The sequence below is a fragment of the Salminus brasiliensis genome, chromosome 12 (genome assembly GCF_030463535.1).
Source record: "Salminus brasiliensis chromosome 12, fSalBra1.hap2, whole genome shotgun sequence".
NCBI lineage: Eukaryota > Metazoa > Chordata > Actinopteri > Characiformes > Bryconidae > Salminus > Salminus brasiliensis.
Genome location: NC_132889.1, coordinates 38,428,736 through 38,450,002, shown reverse-complemented (window position 1 = coordinate 38,450,002; position 21,267 = coordinate 38,428,736). Strand labels below are relative to the sequence as shown.

At 41.6% G+C, this 21,267-nt stretch overlaps 2 protein-coding genes across 3 annotated transcripts; both read right to left on the bottom strand.

Moving 5' to 3' along the window:
* Positions 1 to 234: 234 nt before the first annotated feature.
* Positions 235 to 4,659, bottom strand: LOC140574307 (uncharacterized). The gene is made up of 3 exons (XM_072694097.1): positions 4,625 to 4,659; positions 2,485 to 2,688; positions 235 to 1,357 (listed from the first exon to the last, which is right to left on the bottom strand). Exons 2-3 carry the CDS (start codon positions 2,666 to 2,668, stop codon positions 504 to 506), a joined length of 1,038 nt encoding a protein of 345 aa, XP_072550198.1. The 5' UTR covers positions 2,669 to 2,688; positions 4,625 to 4,659; the 3' UTR covers positions 235 to 503.
* A 1,870-nt stretch (positions 4,660 to 6,529) lies between these two features.
* kat7a (K(lysine) acetyltransferase 7a) lies at positions 6,530 to 21,267 on the bottom strand. Of its 2 annotated transcripts, none has more exons than XM_072693748.1 (15): positions 21,113 to 21,267; positions 19,758 to 19,899; positions 18,635 to 18,811; positions 17,388 to 17,621; positions 16,776 to 16,882; positions 16,613 to 16,699; positions 16,230 to 16,328; positions 15,359 to 15,469; positions 14,656 to 14,847; positions 14,197 to 14,286; positions 13,880 to 14,020; positions 12,755 to 12,848; positions 9,703 to 9,849; positions 9,501 to 9,607; positions 6,530 to 8,663 (listed from the first exon to the last, which is right to left on the bottom strand). In XM_072693748.1, the coding sequence occupies exons 1-15, from the start codon at positions 21,125 to 21,127 to the stop codon at positions 8,565 to 8,567; spliced, it is 1,842 nt and encodes a 613-aa protein (XP_072549849.1). In that variant the 5' UTR covers positions 21,128 to 21,267; the 3' UTR covers positions 6,530 to 8,564. The 2 variants fall into 2 exon arrangements, with proteins under 2 accessions (XP_072549849.1, XP_072549850.1); XM_072693749.1 differs by having other exon boundaries at positions 15,380 to 15,469.

Sequence of the window (21,267 nt, the reverse complement as noted above, 5' to 3'; positions counted from 1 at the left end):
GGAGGCGGAGCTACAGTCTCTCATTAGGGTGAATATTAATAACGCTCTAAATGTAGGTACTGTGATATACACTGAGAAGGCGGAGCTACAGTCTCTCATTAGGGTGAATGTTAATAACGCTCTAAATGTAGGTATTGTGATTTACACTGAGGAGGAGGAGCTACAGTCTCTCATTAGGGTGAATATTAATAACGCTCTAAATGTAGGTATTGTGATATACACTGAGGAGGCGGAGCTACAGTCTCTCATTAGGGTGAATATTAATAACGCTCTAAATGTAGGTATTGTGATATACACTGAGGAGGCGGAGCTACAGTCTCTCATTAGGGTGAATATTAATAACACTCTAAATGTAGGTATTGTGATATACACTGAGGAGGCGGAGCTACAGTCTCTGATTAGAGTTGATTATTAGAGTTGGATTTTTTACCAGTGTTCTGTGCATGTAGTCCAACCTCACAACAGTAGCTACATTTAAGCATTTGAGTGTGAAATCCCTCTCTCTAAAGCATCGCTCCATGGTGGACCTTCCTCAGGTGTCGTCGAAGGTTCTCCGTGCGATTGAACCTCCTTCCACAGAGAGCACAGTTATACGGCCTTTCTCCTGTGTGAATGCGCTCATGCTTCTTCAGGTCCGCTAACCGGCTGAACCTGAAGTTACAGCAGTTGCACGCAAACGGCCGCTCGTTAGAGTGGCACACGAAGTGCGCTCCAAGGCTGGAAGACGACGCGAAGGTTTTGCCGCAGACATGGCAGGCATGCGAGCCTTCCCTCCTCATGCCGAGACGCGACGAGTTGGCGAGGTCCAGCATGTTCTCCACCCTAGAACCGAGCATGTGTGCGTAGTGGTCTTGTGTCATATAGGCAGGCTCAGTGTGGCCTGGGCTGTAGGGCTGGTGGTTCTGTCCATCTTCTAGGGCCATATTGTCCAGTGTGTTGAAAACATCATCGTGTGCTAGTAGACCATCGGACTGACCTGCTCTGGAACATTCTGGAGGCTCAGGACTTGATTCCAGTTTAATGTTATTTAAAATCGCACACTGTGCCGTTTCCAACTCGCTGTTCTCTGGTGCTGCGTGGATGTTTGGTGAGGTCGGGGTGGATTTCCTGAACCTTGAGAAGGGCCTCCTTCTCTTTGGAGATCTGATGTATGTTGGAGACTTGGGTTCCTCTGGTTCCAGCAGGATTTGGGGTTTTTCCTCTTTGAATGACAGGTTTTGAGGTTCATCACCCTCTTTCTCTGCCTCTGCCACCAATGGCTCCTGTTCTCCTTGTCTACAGTCCAGTACTGGCTCATGACGTACCTCAGAGCTGGCCTCTTCAGCAGCTCCGGAAGATGAGACTTGCTGCACTGCATCTGAGGAGGTAACGATTGGTGGTGTTGAGTGTCTAAGTAGGTAACTTTGTATATGAACTTTAATGTTCCTATGATCTACGCACTCATTCTGACAGACTGTAATACACTACAGGAAGCGTAGGGGGCGCTCTATAATGCCCTATAATGATCATATGATCCACACGCTCATTCTGACAGACTGTAATACACTACAGGAAGCGTAGGGGGCGCTCTATAATGCTCTATAATGTTCATATGATCCACTCGCTCATTCTGACAGACTGTAATACACTACAGGAAGCATAGGGGGCGCTCTATAATGCTCTATAACGATCATATGATCCACATGGTCATTCTGACAGACTGTAATACACTACAGGAAGCGTAGGGGGCGCTCTATAATGCTCTATAATGTTCATATGATCCACACGCTCATTCTGACAGACTGTAATACACTACAGGAAGCGTAGGGGGCGCTCTATAATGCCCTATAACGATCATATGATCCACATGGTCATTCTGACAGACTGTAATACACTACAGGAAGCGTAGGGGGCGCTCTATAATGCTCTATACTGTTCATATGATCCACACGCTCATTCTGACAGACTGTAATACACTACAGGAAGCGTAGGGGGCGCTCTATAATGCTCTATACTGTTCATATGATCCACACGCTCATTCTGACAGACTGTAATACACTACAGGAAGCGTAGGGGGCGCTCTATAATGCCCTATAACGATCATATGATCCACATGGTCATTCTGACAGACTGTAATACACTACAGGAAGCGTAGGGGGCGCTCTATAATGCTCTATACTGTTCATATGATCCACACGCTCATTCTGACAGACTGTAATACACTACAGGAAGCGTAGGGGGCGCTCTATAATGCTCTATACTGTTCATATGATCCACACGCTCATTCTGACAGACTGTAATACACTACAGGAAGCGTAGGGGGCGCTCTATAATGCCCTATAACGATCATATGATCCACATGGTCATTCTGACAGACTGTAATACACTACAGGAAGCGTAGGGGGGCGCTCTATAATGTAACCAAACCAAATAATGTAACCAAAAAATTTTTTATATTTGTCACGTTTCAGTATAAATCGCACAGCTACACACTTTCAGTCTAACCTGAGATATCCAGCCTCTTTCGCAGTTCCTCAAGTTTACGCTGTAGCTTCTGATTCTCCTGACGCATTTTGGCCGACTCTTCTCGGTACTCGGACACGGCCTGGCCCATTAGACGCAGAACTTCGTGTACCGCAGTGGCCAAGAGTTCAGCCACGTTAGTGACGAGCAGGTCCATCTGAGTCATCTTCAGCTTAAAGCTAACACCTGTAACACAGAACCCAGGGCTGTGATATACCTGATATCTTTCAAAGTGCATATTGTGTTGCATATTTTCTATGCAACACAGAAAAACACCACCCCACAAATATTTCATATAAAAATATAATACATAAGTCATTTAGGAGCATTTCTATTGGCCCATCCATCCAAAGGTAATCGCTCAGTGTACAGAGCAGCTAAAGTGTTCAGCTGATGAGGAAAGCTAAAAATTGACAAAAATGGAGATACATGGTCTTCATTCGACAGCAGCGATATAAAGTCCAGGGTTGCCCACACTGTGGTCAGAAAGTCCCGAAAGTCCACTTTATTTAAGTTGAACAGCTGGTTTCCCTGCTGGTTTGCTTCAGGTGTTTGGGGAGATGGATTAGTTTGGGTGGGCTCTGAAGACCACTGGAGTAGATCATTCACAAGTAGCTGCTCTACACACAACATCTGCCGACCTTAAACAACCACAATAATAATAATAATAATAATAATAATAATAACATAAATACATCTATTATTCTGTATAATAAATTATATATATACACACCAACATCTTGTTATATTTAGTATATTTACATACTTAATAAATATTTCTATATATATATATACTGTATATTTATTAGTTTGCAGATACAATAATAATAATAATAATAATAATAATAATAATAATAATAAATGGTGTAATTATTAGTATCATTATTCCTATTAGAATATTTACCTTTCCCTTCTAGTCTCTGCCTCTCTAATGGTATCATGTAAAGCACACTAGGCTAATTAAATGTGTAATATGTTGATGACTGAGGATGTTTGGTATATAATATGATATTTGTGTTATATTAATGGTATATAATATGATATTTATGTTATATTAATGGTATATAATACCATTAATATATATGGCATTATATACCATATATATATATATATATATATATATATATATATATATATATATATATATATATAATGTATGGTATATAATATGATATTTGTGTTATATTAATGGTATATAATATGATATATTAATGGTATATAATATGATATATTGATGGTATATAATATGATATTTGTGTTATATTAATGGTATATAATATGATATTAATGGTACATAATATGATATTTGTTATATTAATGGTATATAATATGATATTTATGTTATATTAATGGTATATAATATATTTGTGTTATATTAATGGTATATAATATGATATTTATGTTATATTAATGGTATATAATATGATATTTGTGTTATATTAATGGTATATAATATGATATTTGTGTTATATTAATGGTATATAATATGATATCTGTGTTATATTAATGGTATATAATATGATATTTATGTTATATTAATGGTATATATTTGTGTTATATTAATGGTATATAATATGATATTTATGTTATATTAATGGTATATAATATGATATTTGTGTTATATTAATGGTATATAATATGATATGTGTTATATTAATGGTATATAATATGATATTTGTGTTATATTAATGGTATATAATATGATATTTGTGTTATATTAATGGTATATAATATGATATTTGTGTTATATTAATGGTATATAATATGATATCTGTGTTATATTAATGGTATATAATATGATATTTATGTTATATTAATGGTATATAATCTGATATTTGTGTTATATTAATGGTATATAATCTGATATTTGTGTTATATTAATGGTATATAATATGATATTTGTGTTATATTAATAATAATATGTTATATTAACAGTCTCTCCTGTTCCTGCATCACTCAGCTGTTACTGCCACACAGACGCGGAGCTCCACCACGGATCTCACTCCCAGAGCAGCGGCTTAATGTTAGCGGCAGATCAGCCTGTTTACCCTCATAAAACTTATTAAACTTCGCTGAAAAATAATATTGAACATTTGATTGATTTTCCTCTTTATTTTCGTACCTTTTCCATTCGCCCTGTGCTGCTCTCGGCTTCCTGCTCTGCGACCACGTGCTTCCTCCAGCCCGGGTTGCCAGACCCGCACAAATCCCCGCTGCAGGCTGAGGGACCTCACTGTTTCCATTACCAGTTAAAGGATGATTCGCAATTGATAATATATATATATTATATATATATACATATATACACATGGGAAGCACTGTGGAAAGTACACATCCATATATATATAACACCACTAACCACTAAGCCACCACTGTCCCAGTAGTTGGGGATATGCTGAAGGCTTGATTTAGTAATAAATGTCATATGTATATACACTATATATATCTACACTATATTGTATATATATGTACTCACAATATATAAAATATATACTTTTTAAAAGACATTTGAATGGGTCATACTATGGTTTTCACTGCATGTGTGTGTGTGTGTTAGTTATGGGTGGTCTTTTCACAGATGGAGTTCTGCATTACACATTCTTCCCAGTACATGTGTGTATATGTTTGTATATATATATACAACCACTAACCACTAAGCCACCACTGTCCCAGTAGTTGGGTACATGTGTATATATATATATATAGTGTGTACATATGACATTTATTAGTAAATCAGGCCTTCAGCATGTCCCCAACTACTGGGACAGTGGTGGCTTAGTGGTTAGAGCTCCGGGCTACTATTGCTGACAGGGTTGTGGGTTCGGGCTCAACAAGCTGCAACTGTTGGACAGAGGAAGTCCAACCAGTCCAACACTAATGGTGAATATTTTTTTCTTGCCTGGTCAAGCAACTATAATGAGGAACGGTCAAATTTCCAAGCTTTATAAATTCTGGGACTCTTCAGCTCTAATCCACCGTCTGAAGATCTGAAAAAACAACAGTTATCAAAGCCCATGAGGCAGGAAAAGCTAAGAGGAGTAATTTGTAGCTTGCGGTTTCTGCAGTGGACTACAGTGGACTACAGACTGTTACTCAAAACTGGCATTTCAGGGGAACTGTGGAAGTGGAGATGAGATCTGGCATGTGTAAATAAGGAAGCTTTCTAACTGCACTGTAATACATAGCAATAGTTTTATTATAAGAGTGGAAGTAATGGAGAATTCAACCCTTCCTCTCTAGAGAGTCGCCCAGCTGCTCGTTCAGTCTCTCGTCACTTCAAGACTTTTCCACTGCAGCTCTCTTCTAGCTGGTCACACCCTTCAGACACAAATCAGATTCAGAACCCTGACTCTGGTCTACAAAGCCAAGACAGGACCAGCCAGCCCCTCCGTACTTGATGGCGATGGTCAAAATTCGATCTGCACCAAGAGGCCTTCCAGCTTCAAGTACGGCTCGGCTCGACCCGCCATCCTTTAAGATCCACTGAAGACGAGCGTCCAGACTTTTTACTGTCCTGCACCGAAGTGGTGGAACGAACTTCCCCTGGGTGTCCGAACAGCAGAGTCCGACGCTCGCTGTCTTCAAACCCAGACTGAAGACCCTCCTCTTCTGAGAGGACTCAGGTTAAGAGAAGAGTATTATGGTCTCCATATTGACTTGTGTTTAGTAGAGTCTAAGATTAGAGGATCTGAATTTTAGTCTATTTAAACTAGCTGAGGTTCTTCTTCAGTAAACAGTGAAGCTCTTCTGTAAGTCACTCTGGAGAAGAACGTCTGCTAAATGCCTTAAATGTAAATGCAAGTGATGTGAAGGGATGGGTCAGACTTTCTGCTACATGCGTGTGCGTTATGTCTAGTTAGGCTATGTTAGACCATTATTAACCTACAACCTACAGTGGAGTTTACAGTTTGGTGGAAGTGTGCAGGATTCTAGTGGCATCGTCGCTCAATAGCAAACAAGCCTGAGACTGTGTGTTCACCCCCGTTCATTCAGACGTACAGTTGCACTGAGGACAAACAGACAGACGTGATTATTATTCTCCCACCAGCCGACCAAGAGGTTTCGATTGGATCAGAGTTTTTATTTGGGAAGAAGCAAAAACAAAGTGCTGCACAACATCAAACCGACATCATGACCATCAGACAGGCGTTCGGGCGGTGCTGTGCGGACAGTGCTTTACTAGTGCATGACCAAAGTTCAGAGGACGTGAGGGATATCCTACTCTACATTCACAAACAGGCCAATGCAGAGACTGCTTCAGCAGCCAAGGCATACAGTGACTATAGCTGCCACAGGATGACACAGTTTAATAAGAATAATTATTATGGTTTACTTCACTGCAACTGTAGTAATAATAATAATAATAATAATAGTAATAATAATATGTACAAATAATGCCATATCTAAAATATCATCCCTCCTCTAATGAAAACGTGCCATTCTGGGATTGTCCATCAATTATTCTGTTATTTTCTGAAATATTAGAAGAGTGTTACTCATAAGTGATGTGAAGGGATGGGTCAAACGTTCTGCTACATCTCAACATTGTGCGTTAGGTCTAGTTAGGCTATGTTAGACCATTAATCAGACTAAAACATTCCCTATTAGTTCAACTATCCCAATTTACGCCTATTTTCAGACCATAAAAAATACAGTATACCAAAACGTCAGTATTCTGCTACGACCAAACATTCCTCCGTATATTTGAAATCGTAGTAAATCAGAGGTAGCTAAAGGAAAGAAAGCGTCTGAATGCTGAATGTGCTGAAATGGTGGATTAAGTAACGGGATGGAGTTATTTCCAGTGGTACAAGCAGGTCCACATTTTCCCACGTTTCGCACCGACAGTGTTTCACTCGCCGTTTCTGTGACAGACAGAGTAATATTACTAATATTGCTACTGTTGAAGCGTTAGCTAGGCTTATACGGCTAGCCCAGTATTTGTAAAGTCCTGCTCTTGTAAAACTCCCCCTAGTGCACATTTTAGCACATAACCTCATTAATCATGGGCTGAATCAGGGTCAAGTCAGAACTGCGACCCACCCAAATCATGAAATTTACAGCTTGGTAAACCTCCAAATCCATATATATATATAAAAGCACTAAGCCACTACTGTCCCAGTAGTTGGGGACAGTAGGCCTTCAGCATGTCCCCAACTACTGGGACAGTAGTGGCTAAGTGGTTATATATATATATATATATATATATATATATATATATATATGGATGTGCACTTTCCACAGCCTCAGTAATCATGGGCTGAATCAGGGTCAAGTCAGAACCGTGACCCACCCAAATCATGAAATTTACATCTTGGCAAACCTCTGCACTGCCCCCTACTGGAACAAATGAGAAACAACAAGCTGCTCCATATCTACTACAAAGCCACATGTAATAGGAATGCAAAGCCAGGGTTGCTATCACAGAAAGACTGTAAGACACACTGCTCAGAGGCTCTATCAGCTGTGAGCAGGATTCTAGCAGCATTGTTGCTTGACAGAAAGCATTTTTTGAGGGTGGCTGGCTGTTTTTCTGTGACACAATTCCTGGCAAATTGGAGCACCACAGCTGAGTTTCCACTTTTGGCACGAGAAATGCTGAATCTTAAAACGCTGAATCATATATTTTGTACATTTGTACATTATATAGAAGTACAGGAGTTGGCTGTTCATCTTTAGGACGTCCCGTCCTGTTTAATATGAACTTCTTGTCTGTTGTTAATAATAAATAATATCTATAATGGCTAGTAAAAGCTATTGACCTAATAGCACCCCTGTGGAGAACAAGAAGTCTGGTCCTGGCCTAAAAATACCAAAATACAGGCCTACACCCTCTTGTCTAACCATCCTGCTGCCTCCTGGAGCAGGATGGCACTAAAATGTGCAGTTCAGGGACTCAGGAGCAGGATTGTAAATCTGAACTAGCTCTTTACGCAACACGGCTAGTTTAGAGAACATGCTGACTGTAGCGGAGACGGTAGCTATTGTTTATTATGCAGTAAGGTTTTCTAACAGTGACCATAGAGACGCAGGGGAAGTGTGGGAAAGGTGCTGGGGGTCCATTACATTCCTTTAGGTGGGCTCCATTTCAAGGCTGTGGGGTCGATGGTCTTGCTGTTTCCACGCTTGATCTCTTTGGATCTCCATTCATCAATCAGGTCCTAGAGAAAGGTTTTGCATATCAGAGTTATGCACAGAAAACAGGGGGCGGGCAATTCGATGACTGTGTTATTAGTATTAGTGATAAATGAAATCATGGTCAGAATTCAGAAATGGTCAGTCTGTCTTAGATCATAAGAAAGAGGCTGATTAGTGAGACACAACAATAAACAGTGCTAGTATGGACCACGCCTGAGGGAGCCTGAACGGGGAGGCGAACAGGGATGCTGGGGTCAGGGCGGCTTCGAGGCAGATGTGTGAAGCCGAGTCAAGGACGAGGACAAGGACGCTAGACGTTGGTGGGCTATGATGAGGTCCTGGGCATGTATTGGGACCTTGACGAGATGCTGCGGAGGCTGCACAGGTTTTAGATGAGTGGGTGTAGCTGTAGGTAGTGATGAAACCAGTGACGGGTGGCGACAGAGCCGGATTCTGTGATGAACAGCGGCGGACGAGAAATGGAGAAGGTCCGGCTGGAATTAGGGAGGTGGACAGTGTGAGGAGGTATACTGGAGTAGTTACTGGTTTACTGGAGAGTGGAGGATTATGAGAGGTGAAGGTGAAGTAAATTCAGAACGTCTGAGGAAACCATAAAAGGAAGGAACGAGAAACATGGGGTAGCGGAGATTATACAGGTGCGAGGTGTCTGGAGCGTTAGGTTGATAGACAGCATGTGAGGATATGGGACGTTGTATATGTATATATAGGGTTGAGGAGGAGGACCTCTCCCAAAATTCAGTAATGTCATAACTCCAATTAGTAACTGCATAAACTACACAGTAGCAATCACTGCATGACAATAACTACGGGTTATAATTAGTATATTAGACGGTGCTTACCTGTCTCTTTAGGACCAAGTGCTTCCCTTTCCAGTATTTGAGCATCTGGAGTGACTGCAGCGTGCTGACGATGTCGACTGGGTTCACGGCTGTTTCCTGGCTGATCTCTGTTGAAAACCAGTCAATTCAGCGTATGAAAACATCTAATCGTCTAATCTCACCAGTCCTTTTTTATTACACTGCTCGGGTGTTTTGCTGTTACCTTTAATGGAGATCTCTTTCCCCTGGAAGTTGTGCAGGTACCGCAGCAGCACCTCCTTCCAGTAGCTCCTGTAGCTGATGAGGCCGAGGTCAGACAGCGGCCGCTCTGGCGAGCCCACCTTCTCCTCCACTTTAGACAGCAGGTAGCCTTCGGACACAGGGAACAGGAGACACTGTAACATGATACTGATCCCAGCTTCCTCACAACGCTGGTAGACGTGTGGGCCGCTGATCAACTGCATTGATTACAGCTGATTTGAATAATATTCATTAAAGTATGCACCCTTTTTCGGACTAAATAAATTCATCATTACATTTTAACTGTAAAAAATATTCACCTAAATTGTGTTTGTCAAGCCTGCCCCTGTTTGGTTTTGGGAGCACATGGCTCTGTTTATGTCTTGTCTGCCCTAGCCACGCCTGTTTATTAGTGTTTCCACCAGTGTCTCAGTTGTAGCAACGCCCCCTTGTTAGTCCCAGGTGTTCCTTGTGAGTCTCTTGTTAGTGGCTAAGTACCCCTTTGTTTTAGTCGTCCCTTGTCTACAAATGTTCCTGCTCCTGTGTTTGTGTTCATGCCAGTTCCTGGTTTGTGAATTTGCCTGTTTATGGGATTTTGGAGTTTATTTGGTAGGCTTTGCTTGTTTGGTTTCTGTGACAGTGTTGCTGTTATTAATAATATTATATTGCTGTGTCAGCAGTTCCTGCAGGTGTTCGGGTTTTCAGTGTATTTCGTGTAGATTAAGTCAACGTTAATCCACCAGAACAGCTTCACTACACCTACACTACAGAGTCTACAGGCTCAGGAACTGTGCTGTAGGGATGTCCAGTAGATGTTCCCTTAGTTGGTGTTCTGATGATGCTGTAAGTGGTGAGAGTGGTGTCTAACACACTGGTCCAAAGTGGTCCCAAGTTCGCTTTACAAATGCAACTAAAAATACTACGAAGTCAGAAACAGAACCAAGGCAGAGGAAGGACAGAACTATCGTTCAATAAGGTAATTAGGGGTGTGCGACATTGACAAAAAAAATGTTATCTCTATTTTCTGGGACTGCCGATAACGATAATTATACGATACTTTTCATCCTGTCAGCCCTCAGTATCGCGCCCTCTCCCGGGGCGATTCCAAGCCGCCGCCCACAGACCCAAATAAGGACTTCCTCCTCGTTTGGTTCATTGTTGGGTTCAGTGTCTTGTTTCATGTTCATGTGTTTCACCTGAGACTGGGGGTACCTAAGGAGCTTCGATGCGGAGCTCCTGGCCAAGAATTGCAAGTTTGGGACCTTGAAGTAGCCCGAGAGGTTCCCGATGCGGCTCACGGTGCGTTTAGGCCAGCTTCGGCTCTTGGTCCATGTTATCAGCGAGGCGCAAGATAGACCCTTGGCTCTCGCTCCAGCTAGGCGACCCACTTCCACGCTGCAGGGCCAGGTTTGGTCGGCCTAGCTGTTTTTGGTTCTGCGGCTGGTTCCCCAACTAAACCCCCGGGGTCTCAGGTGTGTTTTTCAGGTGTTTTGCGAGTGTTCGTCCCTCTGTGTCTGGCCTAACCCGCCATGACACATCCTTCAAAATGTGTTTGTAAAATTCTTGCATTGCGCTACCTTGTTCTACTTATTTATTTTCTTAAAACTGAAGCATTCAAACAAAAATATTATGAAGACAACAGTGCAAGTGTTACTGACATTACAAATTGGTCCTTTTTACATTAAATTGTAATTTAACATGAATTTACTCTATTTATATTTTATTATATTTATATTTCATGTTATGCACTGTCATTTTCAAAGGTTTTCAAAGGTTACTTCATGTATGTTTAAACATCTATTTCACTTGTTTCTTATAGAAGTATACAGGGCTCACACTTTCTGGCAGCGTCACTTCTAGAAGAAACAGTGCAGTCACAGAATCTGATCATGTCTGTCTGTCAGAATATGTGACCGCACACTTTAGAAAACTCAGAAACTACCCACTGAGGTCACAGAATTTGACGGTCACAGAGAACGGTCCAACAGGACCTTGGCTGGTTTCGGCCAGTAGTGGGCAGCGGCCTCCTGAAGTTTTTAATAATCTTCATATTCAGCACGGAGGTCAGTTCACAGATGGTGAAATAAGCTTGTTGTCGAGCTGCTGTTTTCAGTCTCTGTGTGAGGACGAGTCCGGTCTAGCAGCTAAATCTAATGCCGCAGACTGGCGGGGTGTCGGTGCTTGTGTTTTTTATCTCCTAGTGAGTTTTCAGTATTGTATGTATCGATTGTTTTCATTTGATTTATTTTAGTTTTGCCATGTTATTACATATGGAACTGTCTGGGGAATAGGAGCAGACAAATGGTGACTTCGTTATCTTCTTCGGGGTCTATCAACTTCACACCAGCCTCACCAGGAGGCTCAGAAAACCAGCGTTATCAGCACATGGACATCAAAGACCAACTGATTTAAAGTGTGATGGTTTGGGTTTTGGTTGGCTGTTACTGAGGTTAGGTGTGGAGGTACGAAGACTGAGCTGTGCTGTGAAACATCGCAGTAACGTCAGTAACAGGACTGCTTTGTGCGCTGTGGCGCCGTTACTGACGAGGCCTATGAATCTGGCTGTGGTTGTATGTAAATGAGCTGTGATCTGTCTGATTTTGGTTTTGGTTGTATGTAAATGAGCTGTGATCTGTCTGATTTTGGTTTTGGTTGTATGTAAATGAGCTGCGATCTGTCTGGGTTTGGTTGTATGTAAATGAGCTGTGATCTGTCTGGTTTTAGTTGTGGTTGTATGTAAATGAGCTGTGATCTGTCTGGTTTTGGTAGTGGTTGTATGTAAATGAGCTGAGATCTGTCTGGGTTTGGTTGTGGTTGTATGTAAATGAGCTGTGATCTGTCTGGTTTTGGTTTTGGTTGTATGTAAATGAGCTGTGATCTTTCTGGGTTTGGTTTTGGTTGTATGTAAATGAGCTGTGATCTGTCTGGTTTTGGTAGTGGTTGTATGTAAATGAGCTGTGATCTGTCTGGGTTTGGTTGTGGTTGTATGTAAATGAGCTGTGATCTGTCTGGGTTTGGTTGTGGCCGAAACTCACTGAAGTCAATCAGCATCTTGCCATAGCCCTGTCGCATGTACTGCGGCATGGTCAGGATGCAGGACACGTTGTAGTTCAAGAAGGAGTTCTTCTCCTGCGTGAAGAAAAAAGAGCTTGAGGATCATCTCAGCAGCATCTGACTGAAAGCTATACTACCAGTCAAAAGTTTTAGAACACCCCAAGTGTTTTTAAGTAGCAAGCAAGCCATGTTAGCACTGCTGTTATTACCTCCATACCACCTGCAGTCAAACCTGCAGCTCCAGGAAACTGTAGCTGCTGAGCTACAAGGTGTGGTCATGTGAGCGGCTAATCAGATTCTGACTCTTAGAAACTGGCCTTCTGGAGTTTCTTTAAATTAAAGAGTTCCACTGCTTCCATTGATACAGACATGCTAAGTTGTAAAGAATGACTTGTTCCCTTAAAAAAAGCCCTTTTTTACCATTTATATTATTTTTCAGTTCTTAGTTCATGTTTGTCCTCAAAGCTCCTAAAACACTACTGCTTCCCTTTTACCAAGAATTTTTAATGGGGTTGAAGCTTAAATGTCAGAAAAACTAGAAAAAATGGGGGTGTTCTGACACTATATGGACAAAAACACGTGGTAGGCTGTATTAATAAGGTGTTGGTCCCTCTTTGCTCTAAGCTCTCCCAGCAGCAGCAGGTCTGGAGCTCTGCTGCAGTTACTGAGTCAGTTGGAGGCTTTTCTGCACTCTGCTCTGAGCTCAGCACTCGGCCCTGACCCCGCTCTGTAACTTTATGTGGTCTGACAGACACTCGGTGGCTGAGCTGCTCTCTGTGAGCTGTTCCTCCTAAACTCTTCCACTGTTCAATAATAACACCACTCACAGCTGATGGAGGAAGATCTAGGAGGGAGGAGATTTCACCAGCTGACTTGTTGTTGGTGCAGCGGTGTCTCCTATTACATACAGAACCACGCTGGAGTTCAGTGAGCTCTTCAGAACCTCCCGTTCTTTCACTGATGTGTGGAGGAAAGACAGACTGCAGGACTAGAGGCTGATTTTATACACCTGTGGCTGACTGGGATTGAATGAAACACCTGAATTCAATGATTAAGAGGTGTGTCCCAATACTTTTGCCCATATAGTGTATATAGGTGTTGTTTACCTTTGAGAAATACCCCACGAGGTGACAGCCGGTGTTGTCTGCTTCAGTCATCACGTAGAAGAGAAAGGGCTCCACATCATAGTACAGAGTTTTGTGGTCCAGGAACAGCTTGGCTAGGAGGCACAGGTTTTGGCAGTAGATCTGTCACAGTGAGGACAGCATGGTCAGCAGGGTTGAGCAGAAACATGCAATAGTTCTGCATGTTGAATGGCATGCTTTCAAAATCCAGATAACTGACTGACACTGCAAAGGCAATATTAATTATCAATGGCATAATTTTAATTTAGTATTATTATTTTTCTTTGATATATTTCTACCTTGTTTTTCTTGCCGTCCACTTCAAAAACAGAAATCACGCCTTTTCTGTAGATCTCATCGCCTGGCGGATGCTTCCACACACATTTTGCCTGCAGAACACAGAGAAGGAGCGTGTGGATCATATGAACATTATAGAGCATTATAGAGCGCCCCCTACGCTTGCTGTAGTGTATTACAGTCTGTCAGAATGAGCGTGTGGATCATATGAACGTTATAGAGCATTATAGAGCGCCCCCTATGCTTCCTGTAGTGTATTACAGTCTGTCAGAATGAGCGTGTGGATCATATGAACATTATAGAGCATTATAGAGCGCCCCCTACGCTTCCTGTAGTGTATTACAGTCTGTCAGAATGAGCGTGTGGATCATAGGAACATTATAGAGCATTATAGAGCGCCCCCTACGCTTCCTGTAGTGTATTACAGTCTGTCAGAATTAGAACATGAGAGATGACGCTACCATGTGTCTTCTGAGGATGGTCTGACTCTTCATGTATTTCAGGCAGAATTCGCACATGTAGAGACGCCCCAGCCGGGCGTATTCCTCAGGATAGGGCGAGTGGTACCAGGTGTCCAGCTCATAGCGCCCGAATATGATGGTTTTAATCATATTACTGCCCTCAGACACCTGACCCTGGAGCCGCAGCTTCTCCTACAGGCCGGACAGGCCAGAGAAAGAGGGAGAGACAGAGAGGCTTTACTGACAGTTACACCACCAGCCAGGCTGAGATCTGCAGAGTGAGCTACTGGGAGAGGAAATGAATGCAAAAATTAAAAAAAGGATTTTTTTTTAGCTTTTAATGCAACTAATTACTAAAAGAAAATAATAGAAAAGTGAAGCTAAAAATGAATGTCATGGTCTGTCATTTAGTGGACATGGACTTAAGAATGCACAGAGTGAGAAAGTGAGAGACACAGAAAAGCGAAAGAGACAGAAAGTGAAAAAAACAATGACAGAAAGAGAGAGAAAAGAGAGAGAGAGACAGATGGAGCAAAGGTCACAGAGAAAGACAGGGAGTCCAGAACATTTATAGCGTAGACTCCAGGCCCATCAGACAACACCTCAGCGTCCTGCTCAGGATCGAGCGAGGGAGCTGGCCTCATGGGAGAGAGAGGGAGGGAAGAAAAAAGAGGGAGAACAGGTGATGAGTTTTCTCTCTTACAAGATCGTCCGAGGCACGTGCCTGAGCTTTCCGAAACAGCTCCAGGTCGTAATCACTGGTGATGTTCTCCAGCAGCGGCTCACGACTCGCACCATGAGCCTGCCTGTGCTCCTTCAGGAAAACCAGAGAGACGAAGAGATGAACAGAGGGTCTCTAATAATCATTTATACACTTTAAAAAACTGTGTTTTCACTTTAAAATGTAACCTTGCTGCAATAAAGCTTACAAAAGTCAGTTACTGAATACTGAGTCATTCATAAGTGATAGTGGATCATTCGTAGTAGATACTAAATAATTCATAGTGGATACTGAATCATTCTTAGTAGATACTAAATAATTCACAGTGGATACTGAATCATTTATAGTAGATACTAAATAATTCACAGTGGATACTGAATTATTCATAGTAGATACTAAATAATTCACAGTGGATACTGAATTATTCATAGTAGATACTAAATAATTCATAGTGGATACTGAATCATTTGTAATAGATACTAAATAATTCATAGTGGATAATGAATCATTCATAGTAGATTCTAAATAATTCATAGTGGATACCAAATCATTAATAGTAGATAATAAATCATTTATAATGGATACTGAATCATTCGTAGTAGATACTAAATAATTCATAGTGGATACTGAATCATTTGTAATAGATACTAAATAATTTATAGTGGATAATGAATCATTTGTAATAGATACTAAATAATTCATAGTGGATACTGAATCATTCATAGTAGATATTAAATGATTTATAGTGGATAATGAATCATTCATAGTGGATACCGAATCATTCATAGTAGATATTAAATGATTCATAGTGGATGTATAAATCTAGAGAACACTGGTTAATAATAAAGCTCACCACATATTTCTCTTTGTGCTCCTTCAGAGGAGCAGAATTCCTCTTCCTCCTCATTTCCGTCACCTTCTCCTTGTAGCGCAGCTGACGCTCCGCAGGGGCCTGAGAGGAACACATCACAGGCACGACATTAGGAAGATGCTGACACTCAGTGTGTCCGAAAGTATGTGGACCTCTGCCTCTCTAGGGTTTTTTTTGTTTAAAGAAATCAAGAGTCTGAACTGGCAGTTTTCCCACTTTTCTGCAGTAACAGCCTCTACTCTTTTGGAAAGGCATGTACAAGCTGTATGTCTCAGAAATGCGCACACCTTCAAATTATTGAATTCAGCATCAGTAGAGCTGTCTGGATACTTCTGGACATGGTGTATTTTGTCATCATAGTGTACCTGATGACGGGTGGAATGTCGATTATCGTCCTGGCTGTGGGTCAGCGTCCTCTCTTCAACATGCTTGTCCCGAGAACTGGCCTTCACCTGGAGCAAAAAGCAGTCAAAGGTGGATCGGTTCTGTGAGACACTGCTCTACAATTCACCGAAATGAGAAGCTTACCAGTCTGGACGTAACTGCAGGTACCTTGCACTCGTCTGCTGATAGATTATGGTACAGTGGACAGCCAGATATGGAAAAGTGCCTCTCATGCTTCCCTGTCAAATGTCCTGGAAAAAAATAAATGTTAAAAAAAACAACCAAAAAACGTACAAAAACCCAAATAAATATATATATATAAATATATATATCCAGATGTGCCCTGAAAGCAAGAAGCTTAGGAGGGCCACAGTAAATACTGAATAATTCATAGTGGATACTAAATTATTTTACTGGACAGTGAATAATTCATATGAGATACTAAACAGTTCATAGTGGATACTGAATCATTTATAGCGGATACTGAATCATTTATAACAGTTACTGAATCATTTATAGTAGATACTGAATCATTTAGAATAGTTACTGAATCATTTATAACAGTTACTGAATCATTTATAGTAGATACTGAATAATTTATAGTTGATACTGAATCATTTATAACAGTAACTGAATCACTTATAGTGGATACTGAATAATTCACAGTGGATACTGAATCATTTATAATAGTAACTGAATCATTTATAGTGGATACTGAATAATTCACAGTGGATACTGTAGATACTGAATAATAACCCAGTGAGTTGCAGCCGGGGGTCGGGCATTTCATGTTGAAGTTGTAACTCTCGTGGAAGCGGCGGCGTTTGGGCCGGTGGGCCAGACTGGACTCTCTGAGAGAGAGCTCCTTCGCCAGGCTCTCGTCGTGAGACACATTGGGGCTGGACATGTCAATATCAGACTCAGAGGAGTGGGCATTTCCTGTGGGGGTCCGGGGGGGAGATTCATCCTGATCTGCCACCTGCTTCACATCTGTATAAACAAACAGCACAGACTGACACATCTGTACCTTCAGAGACGTCATGTAATAGTTCAGATCTCATCTAACTGATATTAAATATCATCACTGGCCCTGAAACGGTTCTGAACTGACATCACATTTTGTGGCTCAGTAGGCCACAGTTTGGTCCATAGTGTGAATTATATGGACCACAGTTTGTTTTTGTTTGTTTATTTATTTATTTATTGTCTTGCTGTGTGTGCATACACATATTATTAAACCTTTCATTTCCACAGCTGTAATTAGAAAACCCCTAAACCACTAGGGGAGTAAGAAAAGATCTATATATCGACGACGATTACGCTTTGTAATATTGCATGAATTCTCAGAAACACAGTATTAATTATTAATGAATAGCTTGCATGTAAAGATTGGTGTCAGACAGTGGTTCATTTAGTGTTTAAACCCCGACCACTAGAGGGCACAAACTGAAACTAATTTATATCTCCCTATTCTCTCTCTCCCATGTCCTGAGCTGCTCAATGCTGGTGCTCAATGCTTCTAGCCTGGACACTGGACCGATCTCCCCACCATGCTTGGCTGTGCATGGGACTGTATAGCCTGAATGGACTTCACCCCAGCTTAACCTCCTCTCACAATAACACTGAGAGTATTGGTCCCTTTCAAGGTTTCTTCCTCTCGATCTGAGGGAGCTTTTCCTTTGCCACTGTCACCACTGGCTGTTAAGTGTCTCAGACCCGGATCTCTGTAAAGCTACTTTTAAAAATTGATCCAAACCAAACTATGAAAAAGGTGAACAATTACACCCCAATGTAGTAATAACTCATTTTAATATTAATAATTCAATTCAATTCAGAAGTCAGTTCTCCGCACTGTGGGCTCTGTAGGACATGTAGGTCATAAACTATAAATAATAATAATAATAAAAAAACATGCAGCAAATGAAGACAAAACAAGCTGGTTTGCGGCGATGGGGTGGGGATCAGAGTAAAGGAGCATGGAGTACGCTGCTTTCTCCTCCTACCCCTGTCTGAGATCCCCCCATGCTGCTCCGCCTCCGAGCCGCTGTGCCGCAGAGGGGTTTCGCCTTTCTTGGCTGCGACCGGCTCCCCCTGCTGTTGACTACGGGTCACTCGCCGTGTCGAAAAGTTCATCACCTCGTCTGAGGCCAGAGCAGATGGGTTCCCAACAGGGCTGGAATCTAAACACAGAGTCTTAAAGTGATAGTTCGGCAACAAATCACATTCAAACACTCCCTCGCTTACCTCCAACACTGTCAATCAGACAGGACAGAACATCAGGCGTGGACTAAGGTTGGCCTCTTTCACGTTACACTGGAGTTACGAAGCTAACGTAGCTAACAATTAAATAAAGCTCACAGCAGGGTAAAAATGAGTGAGGAAGTTCTGATCTTTAGAGCTCATAAAGTTAAAGTTGCCACATTCTGTTCAATATTTGCAGTGGAAAACAGGAAAGATGCACCATGCAAAAGTTTGGCCACCCCAAGAGACTTGAAGCCCCCCCCATTTTACTACAAAAGAACTTCATGAAGATAAGCCGACCCTGGGAGTGGTGGTGCACTGGTCCATATGACCCTTAATTGAAATCTTTCTTGTCCAAGAATTTTAGAGAACTGGAAGTCTTCTGCAAGGAAGACTGGGCAAAAATCCCCAAAGTTAGACCTGAGCTAACCTAGGACTATTAATGCACCCTTAAAACAGAGCCGCCATGTTTATTAAGCCTATTTCACAGGAACCCGCTTAGTGATTTTATTTCTGTCTGGATCAGCCATGTTTGTGATTTAGGCCTGTTGTTAGCACCATGCTAATTGGTGTACATAGGCTTCCATTGCTTTTTAGCAACATTAGCCTCAACTCGTAGCCCCATTGTAAAACCAAACAAACAAACTTTAGACACCACATATGTGTCTTGGCTGACTGATTAGGTCTGGAGGAAATGAAAGGGGGAATTATGTAAATTAGATTTTTTTGCCAATCTATCACTTTTTAATCTATCACCATGGTGACTCAGAGAAGTCGTCACTCTGACTAATCTCACCTAAAGAGTTCTGGATAACATTTAACCTTTTAAAATAGGCTCGAAAAAAAAAACAGCGTCCCAATGTTTCTGTAGAAGAAAGGAAGTACCTTGGGAGTTCTGGCTGAGTCGGAGTGAAGAACGAGTGAGACGAGTGTTTTTGACGGCATGAGCGTCGCTCTCCGAGCTGTCTGTGTGATCAGCCGAGAAATCAGAGTCCTCTGTGCCATCGGAGCTACTACACGCATTCCTCTAAACACAGGAGACACAAGAAACACAGCTCAACAAAACACCCAGTGATATTATGTAGGGATGCACCGATTCGATATTAGGATCAGGTATCGGCCCCGATATTAACTAAATTAGCTGGATCGGGTATCGGATAAGGCCGATCAATAGATCCGATCCTTTTACTTTAATTTGTTGGCGTGAGACTGCACTAAATGTGCAAATAAATAAATAAATAAATGACAATTTAGTACATTTATATCTGTGTTAATTTCCTATATTATATCATAAGTAAAAGTTTAAGTCAATCCTGATGCCTTAAGTTGCTTCCACATGGTGAGGTATACGGTTTATTCATTCAGCAATGGTATCGGACATCGACCGTCTATGTATCAGTATCGGTATCGGAACTGAAAAAGCTAGATCGATGCATCCCTAACATTATGATAATATCTAAATCCATACCATCAACACCAACACCATCTCTAAATCCATACCATCAACACCAACACCATCTCTAAATCCATACCATCAACACCAACACCATCTCTAAAACCAATACCATCAACACCAACACCATCTCTAAATCCATACCATCAACACCAACACCATCTCTAAATCCATACCATCAACACCAACACCATCTCTAAATCCATACCATCAACACCAACACCATCTCTAAATCCATACCATCAACACCAACACCATCTCTAAATCCATACCATCAACACCAACACCATCTCTAAATCCATACCATCAACACCAACACCATCTCTAAATCCATACCATCAACACCAACACCATCTCTAAATCCATACCATCAACACCAACACCATCTCTAAATCCATACCATCAAGATCAACACCATCTCTAAATCCAATATCATCAACACCAACACCTCCATCAACATGTCAAAACAGCAGTCTGAAAGGCGTCTACAACCACCATCTTCATCATCATCATCACCATCATCATCATCAGCAGCAGCATAAACACACAAACAACAACAACACCACCACCACCACCAGTGCTGCAGCCTGTTCACAGCTACGACCTACGAATTCTCCCCTTATTCACCATCCACTGACTGGAGCACTGAAATACACACACCTCTGACATTACACCCTGTTATTACACACATACACACACACACACACACACACACACACACCTACACACACACACACACCTACACACACACAGTCTAAAAGGCCTCAAACCCTGACTCCGCTTTTACCTTCCGTCGTGGCATCGTCCTTGTCCTCCCTATGAAAGACTAATAACGCCTGTACTATAACCGTTATAACTGCGATATGAAGCTGTTATAACGACTTGAGTGCGACCCCCTGAGAGCTGCTCGCTCACTCCTGCGCGTCTCTGAGAGCACGGTGT